The sequence below is a fragment of the Pipistrellus hanaki genome (assembly GCF_964339955.1).
Source record: "Pipistrellus hanaki genome assembly, chromosome: 6".
NCBI lineage: Eukaryota > Metazoa > Chordata > Mammalia > Chiroptera > Vespertilionidae > Pipistrellus > Pipistrellus hanaki.
The window spans coordinates 29467966-29490900 of record NC_140508.1 but is presented as its reverse complement, the minus strand read 5'-3'; the positions used below and the strand labels follow the sequence as shown (position 1 = coordinate 29490900).

The 22935-nt window shown below is 39.2% G+C and overlaps 1 protein-coding gene across 1 annotated transcript; it reads left to right on the top strand.

Moving 5' to 3' along the window:
• The first annotated feature begins 143 nt into the window (after positions 1-143).
• CRLS1 (cardiolipin synthase 1) lies at positions 144-22632 on the top strand. Its single transcript, XM_084886838.1, has 7 exons — positions 144-671; positions 3248-3385; positions 6886-7015; positions 16209-16294; positions 17313-17381; positions 19126-19217; positions 21708-22632. The coding sequence occupies exons 1-7, from the start codon at positions 375-377 to the stop codon at positions 21793-21795; spliced, it is 900 nt and encodes a 299-aa protein (XP_084742964.1). The 5' UTR covers positions 144-374; the 3' UTR covers positions 21796-22632.
• Positions 22633-22935: the final 303 nt, after the last annotated feature.

The following is a 22935-nucleotide window of genomic DNA, read 5'->3' as shown; positions in this document are numbered from 1 at the left end:
AATCTCAGGCTGGGGCCTGAGCAGGCGGCGTCTTCTCCCGCCACGTGGACCCGCGGTCACCGGGCCCGCTGGTCCCTCCCCCGGGCTTCGGTCCCGGCCGGAGCCCAGCTCCGCGGCACGCGCCTCCCGCCGCCACCAGGGGCGCAGCGAAGCTCGGCGGCGGCGATGTCGCAAAAGCGTCGCGAAGGCGCCCGTCCGCCCTTGGCGGCTGCGGGCCACCTGTATAAGAGGCGTGTGCGCCGGGGTTTGAAAACAACTATGGAAGCGCCCGCGGTCTCGGGAGGTTGTGGGCGCTCGACGGGGAAGCGGCTCGTCGGTGCCCCGAGCTGCTAAGCTCCCGCTGCCTGCATCCCCGCAGCGCGGCCGCAGGGGCCATGCTGGCTTCGCGCGTGGCGCGGGGCTCGTGGGGCGCCCTGCGCGGGGCCACATGGGCGCGACCGGGCAAGGGGCGCACCCTCGGGGCCCTGCTGCCGCCCGCACCCATCTGCCTGGGCCGCCTGGCGGGGCGCTGGTGGCTGCGCCCGGCCGCGCTCGGCCTGAGGCCGCCCGGAGCGGGCCCGCGGGGACACTGCTCGGGCGTGGGGAAGGCGGCCCCCGCGCCCCCGGCCGGAGACGGCGCCGCCGCCGCGGCCCCGGGCGGCCCGTGGGGCCCGGAGAGCGCCGCCAACCTGGTACGTACGGGGGAGAAGCGGCCGCCCCGGGCCGGGGTCGCTCAGACCTGGATGCGAATAACGTGCTTTGACCTGTCCGGGCCGGGCGCTTCCGTTTCAGAACTTTCAAGCCGTTTCCCGGGGAGAAGTGACGGGCGGGTTATCCGGGTCGGGTGAATTTGAGCGGTACCGACCGGGGTCTACTTTCAAGTCTTGGTGGTGAAGTTAGAATCCCTCCTTCGCCTCTTCTATCCGCACGGATCGCTGGACCGGCCTCCCTATGGCAGGAGTAAAAATAGCCTTCGCCTGTCTAATGAAAAGTCTATTTTTAACTTAACGAGGGAAGGGGATCCCCGATGCTTTAGGGAAAGTCCGTGGGAATCATCGGAAATACACACAGACAGGCCTTTCTGGCTGCTTGTGCAGGGTTTGGGTTCACTATTATTTGACCTTTGGCAGTCTTACATGTTATCAGATGAATGATAAGTCATGTAAGGTGTAGTTGAAAGATTTTAAAAGTGGTCAAACCACAAAAGATGATTAAAATTCTCTTGAGGTTACGGAGGGAGGTATTTATTTTGTCTACTTACCTAGTGAAATACTGCCAAGTGGTAGACTAACCAGAGCATGAATGTAGGGTGGTGAGCTTTTGATGTCATGTTAGCAGGACTCATGCAATTATTACATCTTCAATTGTTAGGTCTGCAGCGGGCCCCTGCACTGCCTTCATAAGCTGTGCAGCATGGGTTGAGGTGGCACATCCTGGCAGGGGTCTCACCTCATGCTGGATGCTCTGAGGTTGCCATATGCTGGCGGAAGTCCTTCCCAGAACGGCTGTAGTTGGTCGAGTATGCCACGGGCTTTTGGTTGGATAAGTGGAGATTAGATTGGCTCTCTTTAATTTTAATTTAGAGAAATTTTCAGATTTAATGATGATAAATTAATGAGGCAATTTAGACAGAAATAAGTTTACGCGGAGTTAAATAGAAACCCTTTCTCTGCATTCAACCTGGTTTGTTAATTCACCCAATGAAATGACCTGGCTGTTTGCAACTTTGTCTTTAATTTTGCCCCCACGAATATCTGAGATTCATATTGGGCCTCTTTATTCTGACTTTCTGCTTTGCTACTCATTTTTCTCAATCAGGAACTATGATTTGTTGTAACAGTGAGTCGGTATTTGACTTATTTTGTGCCACAGTGTGGTCAACAGACTTACTTTTTTCTCTGGACTCAAACACTGACCGTTGAACTTGAATTTGGGATATGCTCCAAGAATGTTTTCATTTTATTCTATAACGTGGTCTGTTTTCCATAAAAGGCCCTTGGGTAGAGGTTTGTATTGTTTCTCTTTTGGTGATTGTTTCCTGGAGAATTTGAAGTTTTCTGTAGCTTTCAGTGACAGTGTTCTGCCACCTGATCCTAATAACTAATAACCCCATTATCTTGCCTCTCTGAGGTTTTGTTTAAAAGCAGAAACTTTGTATCTTTTCTTACTGGATGGTCCGTGAATTTTTTAAAAGATGTCTTTAGAACTCGTATTGATCACTTAAAAAAAAAATCAAGATTAAGGTTCAGGCAAGTTGGTTACTGATTAAGAAAGAGGTTAACTAGGATTGGTCTTGTGAGATAGTCACATGGACTAGCATTGGCAGCCTTGATTCACTAGGGTAAAAATCCAGGCTTTAGGGAGAGACATTTTCTTGGTATTATTTCTGTACCCTCATTGTGCAGGGTGCCTTAGCACCACTGGGCTGAGGCTTTTTAAAATTCGAATGTTGTTTGGCAAGGAAGGAATGTTCTTCAGAGCAGCTGCCAAGAAGCCCTTTTGTTAGTGCCAACTTCAAACAGCTTGGCTTGAAATGAAATTTCAAGGAATCATAAGGCTCCTACAGGGAAGCTGAGAAAGCTCCTAGTTTCTAGTTGGGGATTTCAATATGTCCTTGGCTGTTTTGAATAGTTTTTCAAACTTCTCTTTATATTTCCTAAAAATTTCAATCCCTATTCCCAGTTCCATTTTCTTTGAACAGTTCTCCAACTTAGTAGTGAAGTTCGGTAATTCAGTATTTTTCCCCCCTCTTCATTCCGATTATCCGACACTGTGTATCATTTAGTATTCTTTTGATGGGTATGTATAGAGGAGTGAGGGAGATTATTTGCAATAAATATTTTTAAGCCAGAATGCCTGGGGTTGATAATTTGTTCTTTTTTCCTAGACTGTCTACTTGAAGTATAAGAACTTCTTGAAGTTTCACTTTTAAAAGCAGTGTTTAAAGTTTTCCATTCCATTGGTGAGGTCATGTATTAAAGGCTTGACATATATGGTAGATAATACATGTTTGCTCCTTCTGGCTCTAGGAAGAAACCTATGTGTAGTAGACACTTTTGTCTACCTTTGGGTACATGGCACGTCTTTATCTTCTGTGTTCTTGACCGTTTTAGAATGATGTCTGTAAAAATAGGATTTAAAAACTCAATTTAAAATACTAAATTTAAAGTGTATATAGCTGTCACCCTTAAGCTTATCAAGTGTATCTTTCTAAAGTATATATTTAAAGTATAAGTTTAATTTAAATTTTGTTGTCTTTTTGTTTCAGTATGAAAACCCATGGACAATACCAAATATGTTGTCAATGACGAGAATTGGCTTGGCTCCAGTTTTGGGCTATTTGATCATTGAGGAAGATTTTAATGTGGCGCTAGGAGTTTTTGCTTTAGCTGGGCTAACTGATTTGGTAAGTTATAAAGTCATTTCCTCTGTTTTGCTCCCCTTACACATCCCAGGGTCTCTATGGCATGGAAATAGCACAGCCTAAGTCTGCTTTTTCTTGGAAGGAAATTCTCAAGATGCATTTCAGCTGGCGATTTATTTAAGGACTTGTCTTTAGCATCTATGTGTAACTCTATTATTCTTTATATTATCTAAGGAAGGTAGTGGAGTTGTATGGAGGCATAGGAGGGGGACTTTTTTACACCTGCTTTTTATTTATTTATTTCAAGTATGTTTTTATTAATTTTTAGAGAGAGAGAAAGTGAGAGGGATAGAAAGGTAGAAGCATCCATGATCGGCTGCCTCCTGCATGCCCATCTTTGAGGTCCGTAGAAACAAAATTTCACCTGCCCAATGGCTCAGGTGAGCAATATAGAATTGGCTGAAGATTTTGCAGGATAAACAAAGGAGGGCATTTGCGTTGTTACATGGCATTTCCAATTATGCATCAAATGTAGCTGCGATGTGGCTGCCACTTCTGTTTTTCAGAATTTACGTCCTGTTTGTCACAACTTCTCCCCATTCTCACAAGCTCTGTTTTATTCCTGCCTTTATCTCTGAAGTCTGTGAAGGCATCCACTCATTATTAATATGGTCTCCACGTCTGTCTAAGGTTATTTGTACTGATAATGGAATTTTGTTGTTCATAACAGACAAGATCTTTTTCAGCTACTTTAGTTGATCTTCTTTTGATGATGGGTTTTTGTGGGGGGTTTTTTAGCTGCCACATGAGATTGTAATATTCATTGAATAGAAGGGGCCTCATTTACATTTTTCTAAGTATATAAGACAGTGTGTGTGTGGAAACCTAAATTAACTGGCACCATATTTCACATTTACTCCATGGAAGTTTTGATGCCTCTAGAATGGCTCCTGGGCAGATGGCTGGACTCATGGAGGGTTTAAGCAGGGGAATGACAAGGCCTGATTTATGGGAAATGGATTATAAGAAGGTGACAGTGGAAGCAGAGAGGCTGGTTAGGAGGCTTACAGTAATCTAGTGGGGGTTGGTAGTTTGGATTAGGGTGGGAGTTTGGAATCTGGAGAAATGAATGGGTTTGAGATATGTTTTGAAGATAGAGTTGATACATTGGATTGAATGTGTGAGGTGAGAAAAAGGAGTTAAATATTATGGCTTTTTAACAAGTAGGTACATTGAGGTTAACATTTTCTGGGATTAACAATACTTAAGAGTAGGGTAGAAGCCGAAACCGGTTTGGTTCAGTGGATAGAGTGTCAGCCTGCGGACTGAAACGTCCCGGGTTCGATTCCGGTCAAGGGCATGTACTTTGGTTGCGGGCATATCCCCGGTAGGGGGTGTGCAAGAGGCAGCTGATCGATGACTCACTCTCATTGATGTTTCTAACTCTATCTCTCTCTCACTTCCTCTTAGTAAAAAAATCAATAAAATATATTTAAAAAAAAAAAAAAAAAAAAAGAGTAGGTAGAGTTTTTTGAAAAATACCAAGAACTGTTACGCCTTGTCACCTAGAGTTGTCATTTGGGTAGTTGAATGTAGTTAGTGTGGAGATGGAGGAAGTCAGTGGTTAGAGATAGAGTTGGGAGTTATCTGCATGTAGATGGTCTGGGAAAGTCATCGAAGCTGTGATGGGGTCAGAGAAATGAACAATGAAGTACAGCAACGGAAAGGGAATGAGTAAATTACATAGAAAAGGAGTAGCTGGTGAGAAGGAAAATATTAGGCAATGGGGCGCATCACAGAAGTTAGGAGAGGAAAGTGCTTCAATTCTGTTGTGGTCAAGGAAGCTAAAAATATAGACTTCATTGGTGACCTTATGAGTACCATCTGTAGAGGGTGGGGACAATCAGAGTGGGTTGGTGGTCAAATATAAGGTGATAATGATAGTAATCACATCACTTTGAGGAAGTTTTACTTTATAAGGAAATAAAGAAATAGGGTCAAGGAAGGGCAGTTTTATATATATATATATGAAAAACTGAGAGGTTAATGTCCTTGAGATCAGAAACTAAATGAAGGGCTCCTACTCCCAGTTCTAGGCACTTCCTGTTAGCCAGTTTTACACCAAGTCTACCTAAGAAGAAAATAGATTCTTTCAGTTGTGGTAGTAACATCAATAACTATTTTTGGGGGGATTTACTAAATGTTGATTACTGAAGACAGCCAAGCCTTTGAGATAGGTAATACTGTCTCTGTTTTCCAGATGAGAAAATTGAGGCTTAGAGGGGCCAAATAATTTGCCCAAGATCACACAGTAAGTGGGAGAGCCAGAACTGGAATCACTTATGTTCTGTTGTGAACTCCCAAGTTCTTTTTAAAAAAAAATATTTTTAAATATATTTCTATTAATTTCAGAGAGGAAGGGAGAGGGAGAGAGAGAGAGAGAAACATCAGTGATGAGAGAGAATCATTGATCGGCTGCCTCCTGCAAGCCCCACACTGGGGATCAAGCCTGTAACCCAGGCATGTGCCCTGACCAAGTATTGAATCATGAGCTTCTGGTTCATAGGTTGACACTCAACCTCCAAGCCATGCTGGCCGGGCCAAACAGCAAGTCCTGTGCTATTGCTGTCTCCTCTAACTCATTGGACTATTTGCGATATGGAGGACTTATTTATCCTATAAAGATGTACCATGTTAAATTACATCTAAATTAATTTGATTTCCCCCTCTCCCCCCTTGGAAATAGAACTAAAAAAGTCAAATGTTTTTGAAGCTTAAAGTTAAAAAAGTGAGTAAAAGCCAGGTGGGGATTTGGAAACCAGAAAATATCTGCCTTACTTAATGAGAATAGGCAATACTTGGTTTCAGTCTATTTTGTGACCCCATAGTGGGCCTGAAGATGTGGATTTTTGTGGTAAGACTTTGAATATTTAAGTATTGGCAACTAATTTATATGTAAAAACTTTTAAGTAGGCCAGGCATAGAGGATTGAGTTTTTAATTTAAATATAGGTCTTGCAAATGCAACCATATGTGGAATTAAGAGTGGTACTAAATTAAAATTTTTTTGAAAATAATAACTTAAAATGGAGGGAGTTGGATGGTAGAAGAGTAGGTAGGAGTGAGTCTCACAGTTAAAGGGAAGTCCTTGCAATTAAAAGCAGCTTCAGCCCAGTACTCAAGAGAGGGGCCTCCTAATCCATGCCCTATCACTCTTGCTTTCGGTGAGTTTGGGAGAAATTTCTAAATCTCTAAATTTATGTCTGGGTTCATCCCACAGAGGAACATTGTGGAAACATTGAGAAATACCAGAAGGTCTTGAGAAAGAAAAGTACTGTAAACAAGTGAAATAATTTTCAGACCAGTTTGTAATTTAAAAGCTAAACATATACCAGTGAAAGAATGAGAAGGTTTGGGGATAAGAAACAGAAGAGATTTTAGTTACATTTTATGAAAACATAGTTGTTACCCCGTATCTCTTCAAGATAACTACTCTGTGCCTATTATGACATTTATTTAAAAAACAACAACTTCTATTTTCAGTTGGATGGATTTATTGCTCGAAACTGGGCCAGTCAAAAATCAGCTTTGGGAAGTGCTCTTGATCCACTTGCTGATAAAATACTTATCAGTATCTTATATGTTAGCTTGACCTATGCAGATCTTATTCCAGGTAAGAACACCGTCATGCACACTTTTTTATAGCAAAGGGAAGAAGGACATTAATCAGCTTAGGATTTCTCTTGATAGATAATTTCTGTCCCCAAAATATATTTTTTAATTTTAAACTGTTTCCTTAATTCTAAACTATTGAACTGTTTGGTTTGTCAAATTATTTTTATTTTAGAATTTATGTCCTTATTATAGTAGCAGAATTCATTAGTAAGATTGCTTAAAGTTAAAATTGAGCAAATATTTCATAGTGCCAATTCCAATTACTCTAGAATGTTTTGAAACTATGTTATATACTCTTAGTGCCTAGCTTTTGGAAAACAATGTAAAGTTTTCCTTAGTACAATTTAATCATAATAAATGAGAGGTCTGAAACCCTGAAGATGTCTAAAAATTCACATTATTTTTACTTGGATACTATTATGCAATTTCAAATCACGCATGTTTGTATAATACATTCCAACAAGAAGTTAAGATCTTTTGCCTTGTGGTTTGCATGTGCTTTGTTGATTGATCATTTTTTACTTTACCTGTATTTCTTAGTTTTTCTCCCTTGGTTCACTTAAACTATTTCCAAGAGTTCGGAATAGAATCTGAGAACAAAGAAGCTTCCACATGGTCCTTCAATAAATAGCATGTATTATTAAATTTGAGAGGAAGAATTTCAGACTAGTATAGAATCCTCAATCTAGACATTATTTTTCTCCTCTACCTTAAGGCTTTTAAATTCTCATACCAAATTAAAAAATGAATTGGACTAAAGGTTATATTTATATGCTTTGAAAGTCAGAATTGTGTTAGTATATAATTGGTGGTGTTGAAGGGACAGGAGTAGTTTCAAATAAATACAAATGCTTTGTAGGGAAAAAGAACTAAGGAGCATTCTGTTGACATTATTAAAAATTGAAATGATCTTTCGTACTTTTGTGCCTCCCATTTTTCAAAGTTATTTTTTAATTTTTTGCTTTCTTTTACAAAAGTTAGCCAGGTATTTCCCAATTAAAGTTAGCATTGTTCCCAGGTTTTGTCGCTCTGAGCTTTACCTAAATAATTGGTGTAGGTTGTTTTCCAAACTGAGACTTTGTTTCACTGTCATTCTGGAAATTTCCATTTTCTCCCTTCTGAAGATTTCAAATTGTAGAGCTTCTACTAGGCTTTCAGTTCCTAAAGTCTTCTGATCGCAGATTTGTCTGTGATGGCAGAAATGGTGTTATAGGCCCAGGAACATCAGCTGCTGTTTTCATGCAGAAACTGCAGTGCCAGATCCCTAAGCTTGTCTCTTCATCTGGGTTTTGCCACTGGAGGAGTAAGTGTACTTGGCATGCTAGCCGATCTCAGTTTCTTCACTTTCCTGAGGGAGGCATCCCAACGAGTTCCATATTGACCAAGGATTCCTACCTTCTTGGTGCAGTTAGCCATATTGTTGCAAACCAAGTCAAAACCCAGAGAGCTGGCTCAGTTTTGAAGACACTGTTTTGTAGACTTCTAGATTCCATCTTGCTGCTGACAAGTCTCATGCCATTCTGATACTTTTCCTTTACATGTGATTATATTTTATATTGAAAAGCTTTTAAGTGTCCTTATTACATTTTCCCAGTTGATGTTTTAAAAAAAGATATCTTTCTTAAAAATTAATTTTGTTTCTATGGATACCCAATTATCCCAGGACCTTTTGTTGAAAAGTCTGTACTTTCTCTAGGTACACTTCAATGACCATATGTACATGGGTTCGTTTCTGGGTTTCCTAGATTTCCCCCCATTGATTTGTTTATCTTTGACCAGTGTCATTCTTAATTATTAGTACTTTGCTAAATGTCTTAATATCTGGTAGAGTAAGTCCTTCCACTTTTGGTATTCTTACCCCTTTCCATTTGTGAATTTTAGAATCAGTCTTTCAAGTTCTCCCAGAAAATCCTTAATTTGAGTTGCATTGAATTTATAGATCTATTTGAAAGAATTGGCATCTTTACAACTTGAGTCTTCCAAGTACACAAATATGATATATCTGCTCTATCTGGGGCTTTTGAAAATGTCAAAATGTTAGTCTTCTCTAGAGCGGTAATAATTTTTTTATTAGATTTATTTCTAGATACTTGATAGTTCTTGATACTTTTATAATTGGTAGTTTTTTAATATTTCATTTTGTAATAACTTTGTTAATAGATGAAAATCAGTTCTGTTTCTAAGGTTGATTTTTGTGTCTGGTAACACTTGCTAAACTCTTATCCTAATGATAAAAATGTAAATGAAGTCTCGGGTTTTCTGTATCCTCAATTATGTATTGTCTGTAATTAATGACAGTGTATTTTTTCTTTTCCAGTTCTTTTGCCTTTTCTTTTACTTATCTTACTCCACTGCTCAGTACAGTGTTGAATAGGAGTGGTATCTGTGTCTTATTCCCAATCTCACAGGAAGCTTTCAACATTTCACTATTAAATACGACATTTCCTGTAGGGTTTTGTAAATACCCTTTTTCAGGTTAAGGAGTTTGCTCAGAGTTTCTGTTACAATCGAATGTTGAATTTTACCATGTTTTTCTTGTGTATTATAGCAGTCATATTTTTTTTCCCTTTAAGCTGTTTATGTTTAGTGGAATTGCATTCTTAATTTTCTGATGTTAGACAATTCTGAAATTTCTGACATAAATCTAACTTTGTTGTTATATATTATGAAGATATTGCTGCATTTGGTTTGCTGATATTTTGTTGGTGATTTCATATAGATCCATGAGACTGACTTAGAATTCTTTTCTCCAGATAGCCTTGTTAGGTATTAGCATCAGGTTTATACCAATCTCATAAAATGAGTTGGGGAATCTATTTTTTTTTTTTCTTCTTTCCTATTCTTGGGAGATCTTTGTGTAAGATCGCAGTTATTCTTTAAATGTTAGGTAGAACTTGTTGAAGATATTTAGGCCTGGAGTTTTCTTTGGGAAGAGTTTTAAAGTAAGTGATTGTGGATCTTTTCTTTAAATCATTTTAAGATGATTCAGGTTTTTTGGTTCATCTTGTATCTTGTAAGTTGTGATGTTTTTCTAGGAACTCTTATCTGTTTCAGTTGCATTTTAGAAATTTACCGTAAATCTTCAAAGAACCAACTTTGGGCTTTGCTGAGCTTATCTGATAAGTTTAGGACTTGATTACTTGTTGTTTTATGTTTTCCTCCTCTTTCCTTGAGTTTTCATTTTCTAAATTATTTAGACTGGTTCGGTCCCAGTATGCAAATGAGGGAGGCAAAAATTATAAGGAAGGAGGTAAAGGCCAGCTGCGTCCATTTGGCAGTTGTTATTCCAGGATGTTTATTGCTTGGTCTTGAGCTGAAGTTTAGAAACAGGTTTAGCAATTTACTAGCAGCTCTGAGAACTGAAAGATATGTATAGTGCTCACTTCCTTACTAGCCTCCTAACTCTGTTTTAAGTGAATCTCTTAGCAGTGTTTATTCTGTTTTACTTATTTTTCATTATCACCATGTTGTGTATTATTATATCTTAGTCATCTTAAAACTGAAAGTTTGTCCCATTGCCACCGTCTATTTCTCCCATTCTCCAGTCTCTGGAAACTATTACTGTTTCTGAATTCAGTATTTTTTTAAGATTCCACATATAAGTGGTGCCATATGTAGTATTTGGCTTTTTCTGTCTGTCTGATTAACTTTTTTCTTGGAAGGATATTTTTGCTGAGTATAGTTCTGGGTTGGTAGTTAATTTTCTTTAAGCACATTTAATGTATTCAGTTGCTTTCTCATTAGTAATAAGAAGACAGTTAATCCATGCCCTTTTTCTTTCCTTTTTTTTAAATTGATTTCAGAGAGGAAGGATAAGGAAGAAAGAGATAGGAACATCGATGAGAGAGAATCATTGATCAGCTGCCTCCTGCATGCCTCCTCCACCTGCCCTCATTGGAGATCGAGCCCGCAACCTGGGTACATGCCCTGACCAAAAATCGATCCATGACCTCCTGGTTCATAGGTTGATGCTCAATCACTGAGCACACCAGCCACAATCCATGTATTTTTTTTAAGGAAAACTTTTTACATTGAATGCTTTTAAGATTTCTTCTTTGTCATTGGTTTTCCACAATTTCACAATAATATTTGTGAATATGAGTTAGTTTCTTTTTTATTTATCTGAGTCTTAGTGAGCTTTGTAATCTGTGGATTGACATCATTAATTAGTTCTGGAAAATTCTTATCCTTAAACATCAGATATTGCCTATTTTTCTCTTCTCTTGGGAACATAGTGTACATATGTAGACCTTTTCACATATGTTTTATATTTTTTATTTTAATCTTTATTCAGATTATTACAGTTATTTCTCCTTTTTCCCCCATAACTCCCCTCCACCCAGTTCCCACCCCATCCTCTGCCCTTACCTCCCCCCCACTCATCCATAGGTGTATGATTTTTGCCCAGTCTCTTCCTGTACCCCCACACCCTTTTCCCCCTGAGAATTATCAATCCCCTCCCATTCTGTGCACCTGATTCTATTATATTCACCAGTTTATTCTGTTTCTCAGATTTTTAATTCACTTGATTTTTAGATTCACTTGTTGATAGATATGTATTAGTTGTTCATTATTTTTTTCTTTACTTTTTTCTTCTTCTTACTCTTCTTAAATAGTACCTTTCAGCATTTCATATAATACTGGTTTGGTGGTGATGAACTCCTTTAGCTTTTTCTTGTCTATTAAGCTCTTTATCTGACCTTCAATTTTGAATAATAACTTTGCTGGGTAGAATAATCTTGGTTGTAGGTTCTTGCTATTCATCACTTTGAATATTTCTTGCCACTCCTGTCTGTCCTGCATAGTTCCTGTTGAGAAATCAGCTGACAATCGTATGGGTGCTCCCTTGTAGGTAATTAACTGGTTTTCTCTTGCTGCTTTTAATCTCTCTGAGGTTCTTGTTAAATTTATTGGCCTTTTCTAGGAAATTCTTGAAAAACCTTATAATCGTGTTTTGAACTCTATATCCAGTCGTTTGTTCTCCATTTCTTTTGTTTGTGATCTGTTTCCTTATCTCCTCATTTTCTGTGCTTCCCAGAGTTGGTAGGGTAGCTTTGTGTGCTAGGTGTCCTATATGGTTCAATGGGTCAGCCTCCCCAGTTATCTGAGGTGGACACTCTTGGTGCACCCCTTTGTGGACTGTGTGTACAGCCTTGTTGTAGTTAAGTCTTGATTGTTATTGGTGTCCCTGGGGGGAATTGGCCTCCAGGCCAATTGGCTGTGAGGACCCGCTGTGTCTATAATGGAAGAAGAATTGCTGTGCTGGAGACATGCTTATGGGGCAGAACTTGTTTCAGTGGGGCTTTGGTGCTCACTGAGTCTGTCTCGTGAATGTGTCCCTTATGAGAGTAGTTGAAATCTGGTGTCGTCTCACACAGACCACTAGATACACTAGCTTCTGGATCTCCAATGGGATGCAGATCAGCTACTGTCTGAGGCCACCCAGCAGGAGCTACAGCGATAACTACAGTTTTCTCCTCTTTGCTTGGGGTTTGGAGGTTTTGGGGCTGTCTGACTGGAGCTGCTGTTTGTTTCGTAAAGCTGCGATAGGGCAGGCTATTTATATGCAAAAGCTGCTGCGGGAGCGTGGGTGTGTTTTTAGATTGTGTGGGGTGGAGTCTCAGGGTGTCACTAGGATAGGGTGTGGCAAACAACGAGGGCTGCCAGTCAGCCTTCTCTGCTTTTCACATTTCCAAGTCCCCTCATCCCACACCCCAGCGCAGTAAATAATGATTGCTGGATGCACCTTTGCAAGAAAGTCACCCTCACTTTCCGACCTGATAGCAGACAGTCCAGTTTCTCTCCATGGGACTTTGGGTCCCAGTGTCTCCCCAGAAACTTGATTTCAGAGTAATCGGGAGTTTGTCTTCCTTTGGGTTGAAAAAAAGCAGCACATCCAACCGCCCACCACCAGCCCGATTCGCACACATCCATACCTCAGCTTTTCAGCGTTTGTGTATGTTTCAATGTCCTTTTCTCTTTCCTTCTGGGTGATAGATGTTTTGTTTTTTAGTTGTAGTTTTGAGATTGTTGTGCGAGGCAGCAGTTTAGGTGTTTACTTCTGCCACCATCTTGGTTTCTCTTTCCTTCACAGACTCTTTTAGTTGTCTTAGCCTCTTTTCTGTATGTTACCTTATTTTATTTTCCTGGGCTCCATTTTGGATGCTTATTAATGTTCTTGCTCATTTAGTTCCCTAGTTCTCACTTTAGCTGTGCCAAGTTTATTTAATTATTTTATTGTGTTTTCCAGTTATAGAATTTCTATTTTATTCTTCAAACTTACTGAATTGTCTTCCATAGTTTTCAGTTCTCAGTGGAAATCTTTGTTTTTATATTCCTTTTAAAACAATAAGTTCAGTTATTTAATAGACTCTTATAATTCTAAAATTTGCCCAGCTGATGTGGCTTAAGGATTGAGTGTCGACCAATGCACCAAGAGGTTGCCAGTTTGACTGCTGGTCAGGGCACATGCTGGGGTTGTGGTTTCGATCCCCAGTAGGGGGCCTGCAGGAGGCAACCAATCAATGTTGATGTTTCTCTCTCATCAATATTTTTCTTTCTTTCCCTCTCCCTTCCTTTCTCTCTAAAATCAATAAAAGCACATTTAAATAAAATTTCATATCTTTTGAAGGAGGGTTTCTTTCATTTGTTGTTTCTGTTGATTCTTACTCCTGGTATCTTGTGAGTTTGGTTATTTTTGACTGTTTAATGATTATATTAATGTTTGAAAAATAATTTGGAGGAATATTTTTATGTTTAGGATGATGGCATCATTCTCCAAGGAAGATTTTTTGTTCAGTCCTGCTAGGTGCTTAGGAATGCTAAGAGGCTAGGACTCCGTAGATCAGGGTTGGGGACTATCCAGTCTGCGGGCTATATAAGGCCGGTGAAATCATTTGTACTGGCCCTGCCAAGGCATTAGGGATGAATTAATTAAATTTTTGAGCAAATATAGCAGGCTAATTTTTAAGTTGATAATTTTGTATGGCCTGAGAATGTTGTTATAAATATCCAAATGGCCCTTGGCAGGAAAAGGTTCCCCACCCCTGTTCTATATTGTCAGATGGTGAGACATTCTCCGTAAAGCTTTAGTACCATCTCCTCTCCCAATCCTAGGGGATAGTCCTTCAGACCCAGCTCAAAGCTATGAGGTCCTTTATCAGACCTCAGCCTTGGGTTTGACTGCTGTCCCCCAGATCATCTGAGACTGCCAAAATTTCTGTTCAACTTTGTGTTTTGTGTCCTAGGAGTAGGGACAGTGGCTTTGAGTATCTAGACCTTTTTTTTTTTTTTGAGTTCTCACTCTAACAGGAATTAGCCTGACCCTAAGAAAGCTTATTGTAAGCAACTTTCAGGATTTTATTATTATTATTATTGTTGTTGTTCTTCTTTAGTTATATTAGCAGAAGGATTGTTCTGAATGATTTAGTCATATATTAATGGAAGCTGAGTCCCAGGATCTTTTCATTGTCCTTGTAGTTCTGAAATTTTATAGTGGTATATGTTCTAGATCCTACTCAAATTTGGTGTGGGTCTTTCATTGTTCTGGGTATTAAGGAGTCCCCTTTAGTCTGAAAACTCCAGTTCTGAAAATGGTTTATATCTTTGATAATTTTCTACCTTATGTTTTCTTGGTTCTCTTTTCTGGTATTCTTAATAATACGTAAGAAATGTTTAAAACAATGCTTAGTAAATTATAATGTTGGTAGTTAAAACTTGGACCCGAGTCTTTGCAGTGTATCTCCTCTTCTGCTGAAATCTCTTATTTAGGATTAAGGCATATTTCTTTTCCTCCCATGGTGATGAAATATGCTTATTTTTGTTTGAAGTTATGTTTAGGAGATTTATTATATATAATTTGCGTGAGTTTGCTGCATTTTAAAATCTGGTTGCTGTTAGGTGGTGCTAGCTAATTATTGCTATGAAAAGTTTGTTGTACAGTCACAAAAAGGTCCCTGAAAATCATGGCAGGTTGGCTTTTGTTACTTGGTGCACATAACTGTATCACCTGTGTGTTCCAAATGCCATGAATTGTGTAGAGAACCACTTCGGAGAAGTCTTGTCATCCAGTTCTAGGCCAAGGATCAACACTTACATCATAGCTGTGACAGCAGAGATTTAAAATTTAAATCTGTAATTCATTAGTCAGATTTTTCTCAAGTTGCAAAATCAACAGAATGTCAAAGCTAGAAAGGACCTTCAGTATAGCCTCAAAAGTAATTCACAAAAGAGCTGTTTGAAAGTATTATGGAAATGGGGATGTACAGTGAGTGATTCTTTATTTTAGTAATTGTTACATTTTGAACTGTGTTTTAGCCTCAGGATTTTTTCTCCTTTAAAAAAAATAATTTTCCCCTTATGAAATTGATACAGGTTCATGGTTAAGACTTCTGGCAGCACTGAAGGATATAAAGTGAAACAAGTCCTCTGCCCTCCCATTCTCATCCCACAAGGATCCTTGGCATCCATCTACAATATCCATCTGCTGGCTCTGCCTCTGGGGTCCTGCTGTAGAATCTTAGGAATAATGAGAAAATATTGACAAGTTTAATTCATGTGTAGTTAGAATTCACTGAATGAATGGGGCAGGAGAAAAAAATAGCAATTGTTGGGGTAGGAACTGGCTCAGATAAGAATGAGAACATTTTGTTTCTTCACAGGTGGTACATATAGCAAATTTTATTGTTTATTATAAAGTTACCTAGAATGCAGAAACAAGCAGTCAAAGGTGCTGAGACGCCAGTATGATTTGAGCCCTGACATCCCTTCCAACCTCATTACTATTTTAACCCCATGTACTTATAGTGAGCGTGGTGGTCTTTCCCCCCAAACTTACAAAGCTAAATAACAGAAGTGGTTAGAGCTGAGTAAAGCTGACACTGATAACTAACTGCAGCTTAGAGCATGTGCAAGAAAAACAAAACAAAAGGAGGCCTAGAAGGTCAACATTCTGAAAGGCAAACTTAGACTTTGAAAGCCATAGTTTCTTTTCACTTTGTTTTGAGTTCATGTAAAAAAAGGATAAAAATCAGTGGTTCACTTTAAGGATCCTAAACTTTCAATAGATGTTTATAAAAAAATGAAAACTTTTACTTATGAAAAACACCCATTTAATGTAAGGCTTCACTGTATGTGTATTATCTTAGTGATTTTAAAATCCCAACCAAAATTATTTTATTTTTGATTTTCAGTTCCACTTACTTATATGATAATTTCAAGAGATATAATGTTGATTGTTGCTGTTTTTTATGTCAGATATCGAACTCTTCCAGAACCGGTGAGTTTGTTTGAAAGAAAATGTTCTTTTATTATTACTTAGCATTTAAGCGAAAAAATAATCACTCTGCTGTATACTGAGTTTCACTTTACGGGAATAATTTATGGAAGTTATTTTTTAGAAATCTATTTGCCAAGAATTTTTTTAAAGACACATTAACTGTCATCTTGGTTTAGTAGTTTTCAGTGAACACAGAATAATCAATTTAAAACAGACATGCTTTATAAGCCTAATCAATGGACCCAGACATCAGGGGGTTAGGGGCATGATAAGGAGGGGGGTAATGGGGCAATAAGGACACATATGTAATACCTTAATCAATAAAGAAATTTTTAAAAATGCAACAAAAACGGGGGAAAAAAGGTAAAACAAACATGTTTTTGTTTTAAGTCCAAATCCTTTCAGTTGATACATAATTAACTGCAGCTTAAAACCCAGACCAGCTACCCCCATCCAAGTTCTATTAAGAGTGATTGCACAATGAAGCCCTTTTTTGCTATCTAATTGAGCCACTACTATGGCTTGTCTAGAATGATTTTTAAAATCACAGCTGTATGAGCATGGGATGGTTAATTTGTATATTTGTTTATTGGTTTTACAAATATTTGAGCACATAAGCATAGCATAATGACCTCATCTTTTGTCTCCCAATTCAGTGAACATAGCAGTATTTTATTTATTTTGTGTTTTTAGTCTGCAAAAGGAAATAGTAATAAGGGAAATTTATTGAATTTTTTAGTAGAAAGAGACATTTTATGATATTTATCGTGTTAGTTTTTTAGGAATTGACAAATCTATGGGTTTTTAAAATCTCTTTTCAGTAACCCATGTATAATGTATAAAGAATGTAACCATACTCATTTAGGAAAATAGAAAGTGCAGATAAAGGGCTTATTGTAGCATAGAGTTAGGCCTGTGGTAAGCGTTGAGTAACTGTTACGTACATATAATAACAAAATGTTTATTTGAAATTGTATGCTAAATTGAGTAAACCTTTATCTTTTTTGTCCTCTGCCAGCGAACACTTTCTAAGTATTTCAATCCTTGCTATGCTACTGCTAGGTTAAAACCAACCTTCATCAGCAAGGTAAGAGGCACACACAATGAATATAAACCTCAGTCTGGAGCAGTTGAAAATGAGACAAACTTAACTGCATTGACTGTAGTGGGTATTTTTGTTCTCAAAGCTTTTGTAATTTTTAGCATATGTGTTGTGTTTTGTGTTGGTGGTCTGAGAATTTAAGATGAGAGAATAGGGCCATCATTTAGGGAAAGTAGACACAAAGAGGTTATGAGGGTTCCTTTCTGGTTTCACTACCCACCTCCCTTTGGTGAAAACAACTTATAATAAGGTTGTTTCCTTTTCAAGCTTGAGTGTTACATGCAAAGCAATAGGAGAAAGTTTATTCACAATTTCATAAACAACTGCTATCCTAAGTCTTCATCCCATTTTCCTGAGCGAGCCACTTCAGGATTATAGCTGTATGCCAATCTTTGCACCCAGAGAGGACACTGTTAATGGCTCTCAAGGCACATTTATTTTCCTTTTGGCCTTGATAAGTTTGCTCTCCTTATTCTTGTGTCCCATCCTTTGTAGTGGCAGTTTATCAGGCTGGGGATGCCTGTCATCTCTGAGACAGATTTACATATTTATTATTTTTAACATTTATTTAATAAATATTTTTACTGAATTTTAGAGTGAGAGGAAGGGATAGGGAGAGAGAGAGAAAAAGAAACATTGATGTTAGAGCAAAGCATCAATTGGCTGCCTCCCACATGCCCCCTACCAGGGACCAATCCTGAAACTGGAGCATGTGCCCTGACTGAGAATCAGACCAGCAACCTTTCCTTGCACAAGACGACCCCTAGTCAACTGAGCCACACCAGCTAGGGGGGTGATTACTTTCAAATCAGAAATTCCCTGGGTGGGACTTTAAATATGTGGGATTTTACTTTATTTTTTATTTTTTAAATTCAGGTGACTTACATTTGTATCACAGTAATTTGATACAGATAGGAAGTGGCTTAAAGAAGTGGAGGGACAAATACCTCAAATCCTTGATCTTGAAAGAAGTTCTCCAGACAGTTTTTATTATTTGTTTTTAAAACAAAGTAGAATTCTTGTAATTTGGCTGCAGAATGGATGATAGAACATAGGTGCAGTTCTCTGGGCACATCACTGCTGATTCCGTCACCCACTCCCCCCAGACACTTTTCACGATGTGTAGAGTAGGAGTCCAGTGTCTTTCTGGTTCTGCTGCTTCCTTTGTCCTCCATGCTGTGTTTTAGGGTAGGGAATCCTCATTTCCTCCAAAGAGCCTCTCCTGGAGATGAGTGCATTTCAGGGTTCTAACCTCATGAGGTTGACAGGCAGGCAAGCGATAGCACTTAATGAAGTGCCGGGAAATCTGGGTTCTAGGTTCAGATGTGTAACCTGCTATGATTATGGGAAGTCACTTTACTAATTGCATTACCTTGTCATCTGTGAAATTATTTCCGTATTCCCTTGGCTCTTTTAATGGCTGAAATAAAAAGCAAAGAGCTTTGAATCACGTTGAATTGCTATGGGAATTCAAGATAGTGGTATTTTCTGACAGTTGCCCTTCTCTTTGCTGTGAAGAGCAGCTGTGCAGACAAATGGGCCAGTTGTGTGAATGCCAGCTTCTTTGGCAGGAACATTAGAACATTAAACATGAGGTATGTTGTGTTACTCTGTCTTCTGAGCTTGAAACAGGATCTGGTTGGCACTGTTCATGGATGGTTTTTCTTATTATTTATTTATTTATTATTATTATTTTATTTATTTATTTATTTATTTATTTATTTTTTAGGTAAACACAGCAGTCCAGTTAATCTTGGTAGCAGCTTCTTTGGGAGCTCCAGTTTTCAATTATGCTCATGGCTTTTATCTTCCAGTACTTTGGTAAGCTAAATTTAGTATTACCCTGTGAGAATGTCAACCAAATGGCTTATTGTGGTAGTCCTAGAATTACTTGGTTCTTACAGTGTTGACTGAGCACCAACCAGGTAAAGCTATGGGCTGTATTCTATGGTTGATACTATTCTTAAAAAGCTTACTATAAAATATGGGGTGTGGAAGTTATACCTGAGGAGTTTTCATGCAAGTTACAGGGGATCAGAGGTACAGATGATATGTTGAGATTTCAGAGGAAGGAAGCCATTTCCAGGTGGAAAGAAGAGGGACAGCTTTAGGGATGAAGTGCCATTTGAGCCATGAGGTCTGGGTGGATTTTATACAGGGAGAGACGGGGAGGCCATTTGGTGAAGGGCAGACCCTATACAAAGTCAGGTGTAGGAGAGTGGGCAGGGAAGTGTGTCCAGCCTAGTGAAAGAGCCATTGTGGGAGGGAAACTTAGAGAAAGGGTTTTGAATTTTATTTTATTGTGCTTATTGTAGCCTTTAAAGGTGTCAAATTCAAACTCTCAGAGTTTGGATGTGTCACACTGATATTGAAGCACTGCAACTCTATAATTAAAACCTTCTTGCTTGATGCAGTCTGAGCCAGAAAATGGTTGGTTAACCAGTCAGTTAAGCAAAAAAGCTTTAGAAGTTATGTACACATTAAACCTTTTCTAAAATACTAGAGGCCTGGTGCATGAAATTTGCACTGGGGGTGTGTGTGGGGGGGGGGGGGCAGTGTCCCTCAGCCCAGCCTGCACCCTCTCCAGTCTGGGACCCCTCAGGGGATGTCAGGCATCCCTCTCACAATCCCCTCACAATCCCAGACTGCTGGCTCCTAACCACTCTCCTGCCTGATTGCCCCTAACCACTTTTGTCTGCTGTCCTGATTGCCCCCACTTGCCCTCCCCTGCCTGCCTGGTCACCCCCAACTGCTCTCCCCTGCCAACCTGGTTCGCCCCCAACTACCCTCCCATGCAGGCCTGTCTCCTCCAACTGCCTTCCCCTGTGGGCCTGTTTGCCCACAACTGCCTTCCCCTGTTAGCCTGTTCGCCCTAAACTGCCCTTCCCTGCCGGCCATCTTGTGGCGGCTATCTTGTGATGACATTGCATAAGGGCGTGATGCCACCTAGGTTTTTATTATATAGGATATGTAAGTGTACATTGATTCTGATTAATTCTACATCTTCTGAATAGGACAAACACCTTTTCTTTGAATACATCTCTGATTTTTATGTTCTGCTTATTTTAAAGTGATACAAGGCTTTAAGACATTTACAAAGCAATCTGTATATTAACTTTCTAGATTTTGTAACATTTTCTCTAGTATTTTAACAGCCACATTACCTGCTTACTTTATAGTAGTTTTTAGCAAGTTGGCTGGTTATCAAGTCTTTCCAGAGCATCCAGTTATTTCTCACAAACAGCAGCTTTTCCTACATGTATTTTTCATTGGCTTATGTGTGAATTTAGAATATTTAACTGGCATGAACAGCTTTGGGATCAAATAAAAATAGTCTGGGTGGTCCTACACCTCACCTGGTAGAGCAGAAGTGCACAACACACTAAGACAGGGGTCTTCAAAAACTACGGCCCGCGGGCCACATGCGGCCCACAGAGGAGTCTGATCCTGCCCGCCAGGTTTTTTGGGCAGTGAGCGCAGCCGAGGTGTTACAGTAGGAATTAGTAGTTCATATAGTCTGGCCCTCCAGCTCTCTGAGGGACCGTGATCTGGCCCCCACTTCAAAAAGTTTGAGGACCCCTGCACTAAGAAGTACCCTGTTGGCTGCGAGCATTCAACAAGCCATGAGGCACTACTGATCTAACTTCCAGGAGAAAGTTGAGTCAGTCTGCCAGTTTGCTTAAGAAAGAATCAAAAAAGAAAAACTATTTTAAATGACTCAAATTTCAAGAAATAGAGTCTAACACTCTCAGCAGAATGAAGTAGTAGAAAGGGCACATGGCTCCAGAGTTGAAGCTAGGCCAGGTTCTAATGTGGTTCCGTGGCCCTGACCAACTTCTCTGTTGCAAAAATAATCTCTCTACATATAAAAGCCCAATATTCAGTGTCCCCTCAGGAGTTCGACAGACCGGGAGTTCAACCACTTGCTATGACGTGCACTAACCACCAGGGGCAGAATGAAGGGAGGCCTCAGCCAGCAGCCACTAGGGACCCTATGCATGCATGAATTTTGTGCACTGGGCCTCTAGTGAGAATATAAGACATCTAGAGTAATGTCTAGGGGAAAATGACAGTTGCTAGGGATTCTCATTAGGCTCTTGGGCTCATGAACTAGATTTGCTTGATATTACTAATTCTAATGAGGTCTTAAGGAAAAGTAGTGCATTTTTCATAGTTAAATTTTTATAGTTAAAAATAATTTGATACCACATAGCCTTTTTTACTTTTTAGATAATTTTAAATGTATTTTTTATCACTCTCACAGTTACTGATCTTTGCTTGACAACTAAATTTTCTTTTTTTCCATTAAAGGTGCTTTACAGCTTTCACCACGGTTGCATCAGCTTACAGTTATTATCATTACGGTCGGAAAACTGTTCAGGTGATAAATGGCAGATGAATCCATCATCGTTAGCAAGGAAGCAATATGCATCATTGGCAGCAGGGCCAGTGGAAATGTACAGGTGTCTCCCTACTTTGAAAAGGACTTGTCAGATCAAACCATGTCACCAATATTTAATGCGCATTGAAAATAAGCTTGATCATGGGCATACGCAGAATTTCCAATGTATTTTTAAATACAAATAAAACTATCATTTAGAATTTTTTACCATAGGTTTCTTGATTAACTTAAAAGGAATCAATTCCAATTATTGTCAGTCATTTTTTAATATTTTTTAAGAAAGTAGCGTCCAGAGCATGGAAACTAGAGAATTGCCACTTCTCTTTAATAGAATTTAGATTGCTCACAATGCAGTAGGGAATTTCCTAGGTTTAAATTATATGTAGCCTACACGAGTTGGCTATACAACTTTAAGTTTAATTTGATCGGTATGCATATTAACAGTTAATGTGGTTAATATTTGATCATTTAGGCTAATGACAATAAAGGTAGCTTAGTTGTAGATGAAGTAAACTTGGAAAGAGATTATAAAGATCAAAATAGAGGGTATTGAAGTTCATGTTCAGTAGTCTTCCAACCTCTCAGGTGCCTAATAGTTTATCGGGGTGACAAGTAACAGAAGTAGTTGGAGTAATAAAACATATCCATGAGCCTACACCCTCCAAGAGGCAGTGAGTTATATCATGCCTTCCCACTGTATTTCTAACATAGCAGTATTTGTATGATATTGGAATCTGTACTCAGATGTCTGTATATAATATAAAACTGTATTTTTTAAACTCCGGGGAACATTCTTTTGTTAAGATGTTGAAAGAATAAAAAAGCTAAAAAGCACTGTACCTTCATCTTGTGTTGTTTGTATAGCATATTACCGTTCTTGGTTGTGTAAGTTTTCTGATTCATAACCTTCATTCAGATATATCACTTGCACTTGCATTGTAAAAATAATTGGTTTGGGACCATCTGACTTAAAAGCCCTTATTCTCACTACACCAGCATGTTTAGGAGAAAGTTTAGGAGAACCAGGGTCCGTGCTGTGCTTCCTCTTGTCGCTGGAGGCCTGTTACTGCATGTTGTTCCAGGTTCTAATTTCAAGTGTAATGTGGAGCAATTTAGATAAATGTGATGATCTAAACA

Coding starts and splice junctions, on each gene's coding strand:
- CRLS1 (XM_084886838.1), top strand. CDS start 375: ATGCTGGCTTCGCGCGTGGCGCGGGGCTCGTGGGGCGCCCTGCGCGGG. Junction 672..3,247: donor CGGAGAGCGCCGCCAACCTG/GTACGTACGGGG, acceptor TTTTTGTTTCAG/TATGAAAACCCATGGACAAT. Junction 3,386..6,885: donor TAGCTGGGCTAACTGATTTG/GTAAGTTATAAA, acceptor TTCTATTTTCAG/TTGGATGGATTTATTGCTCG.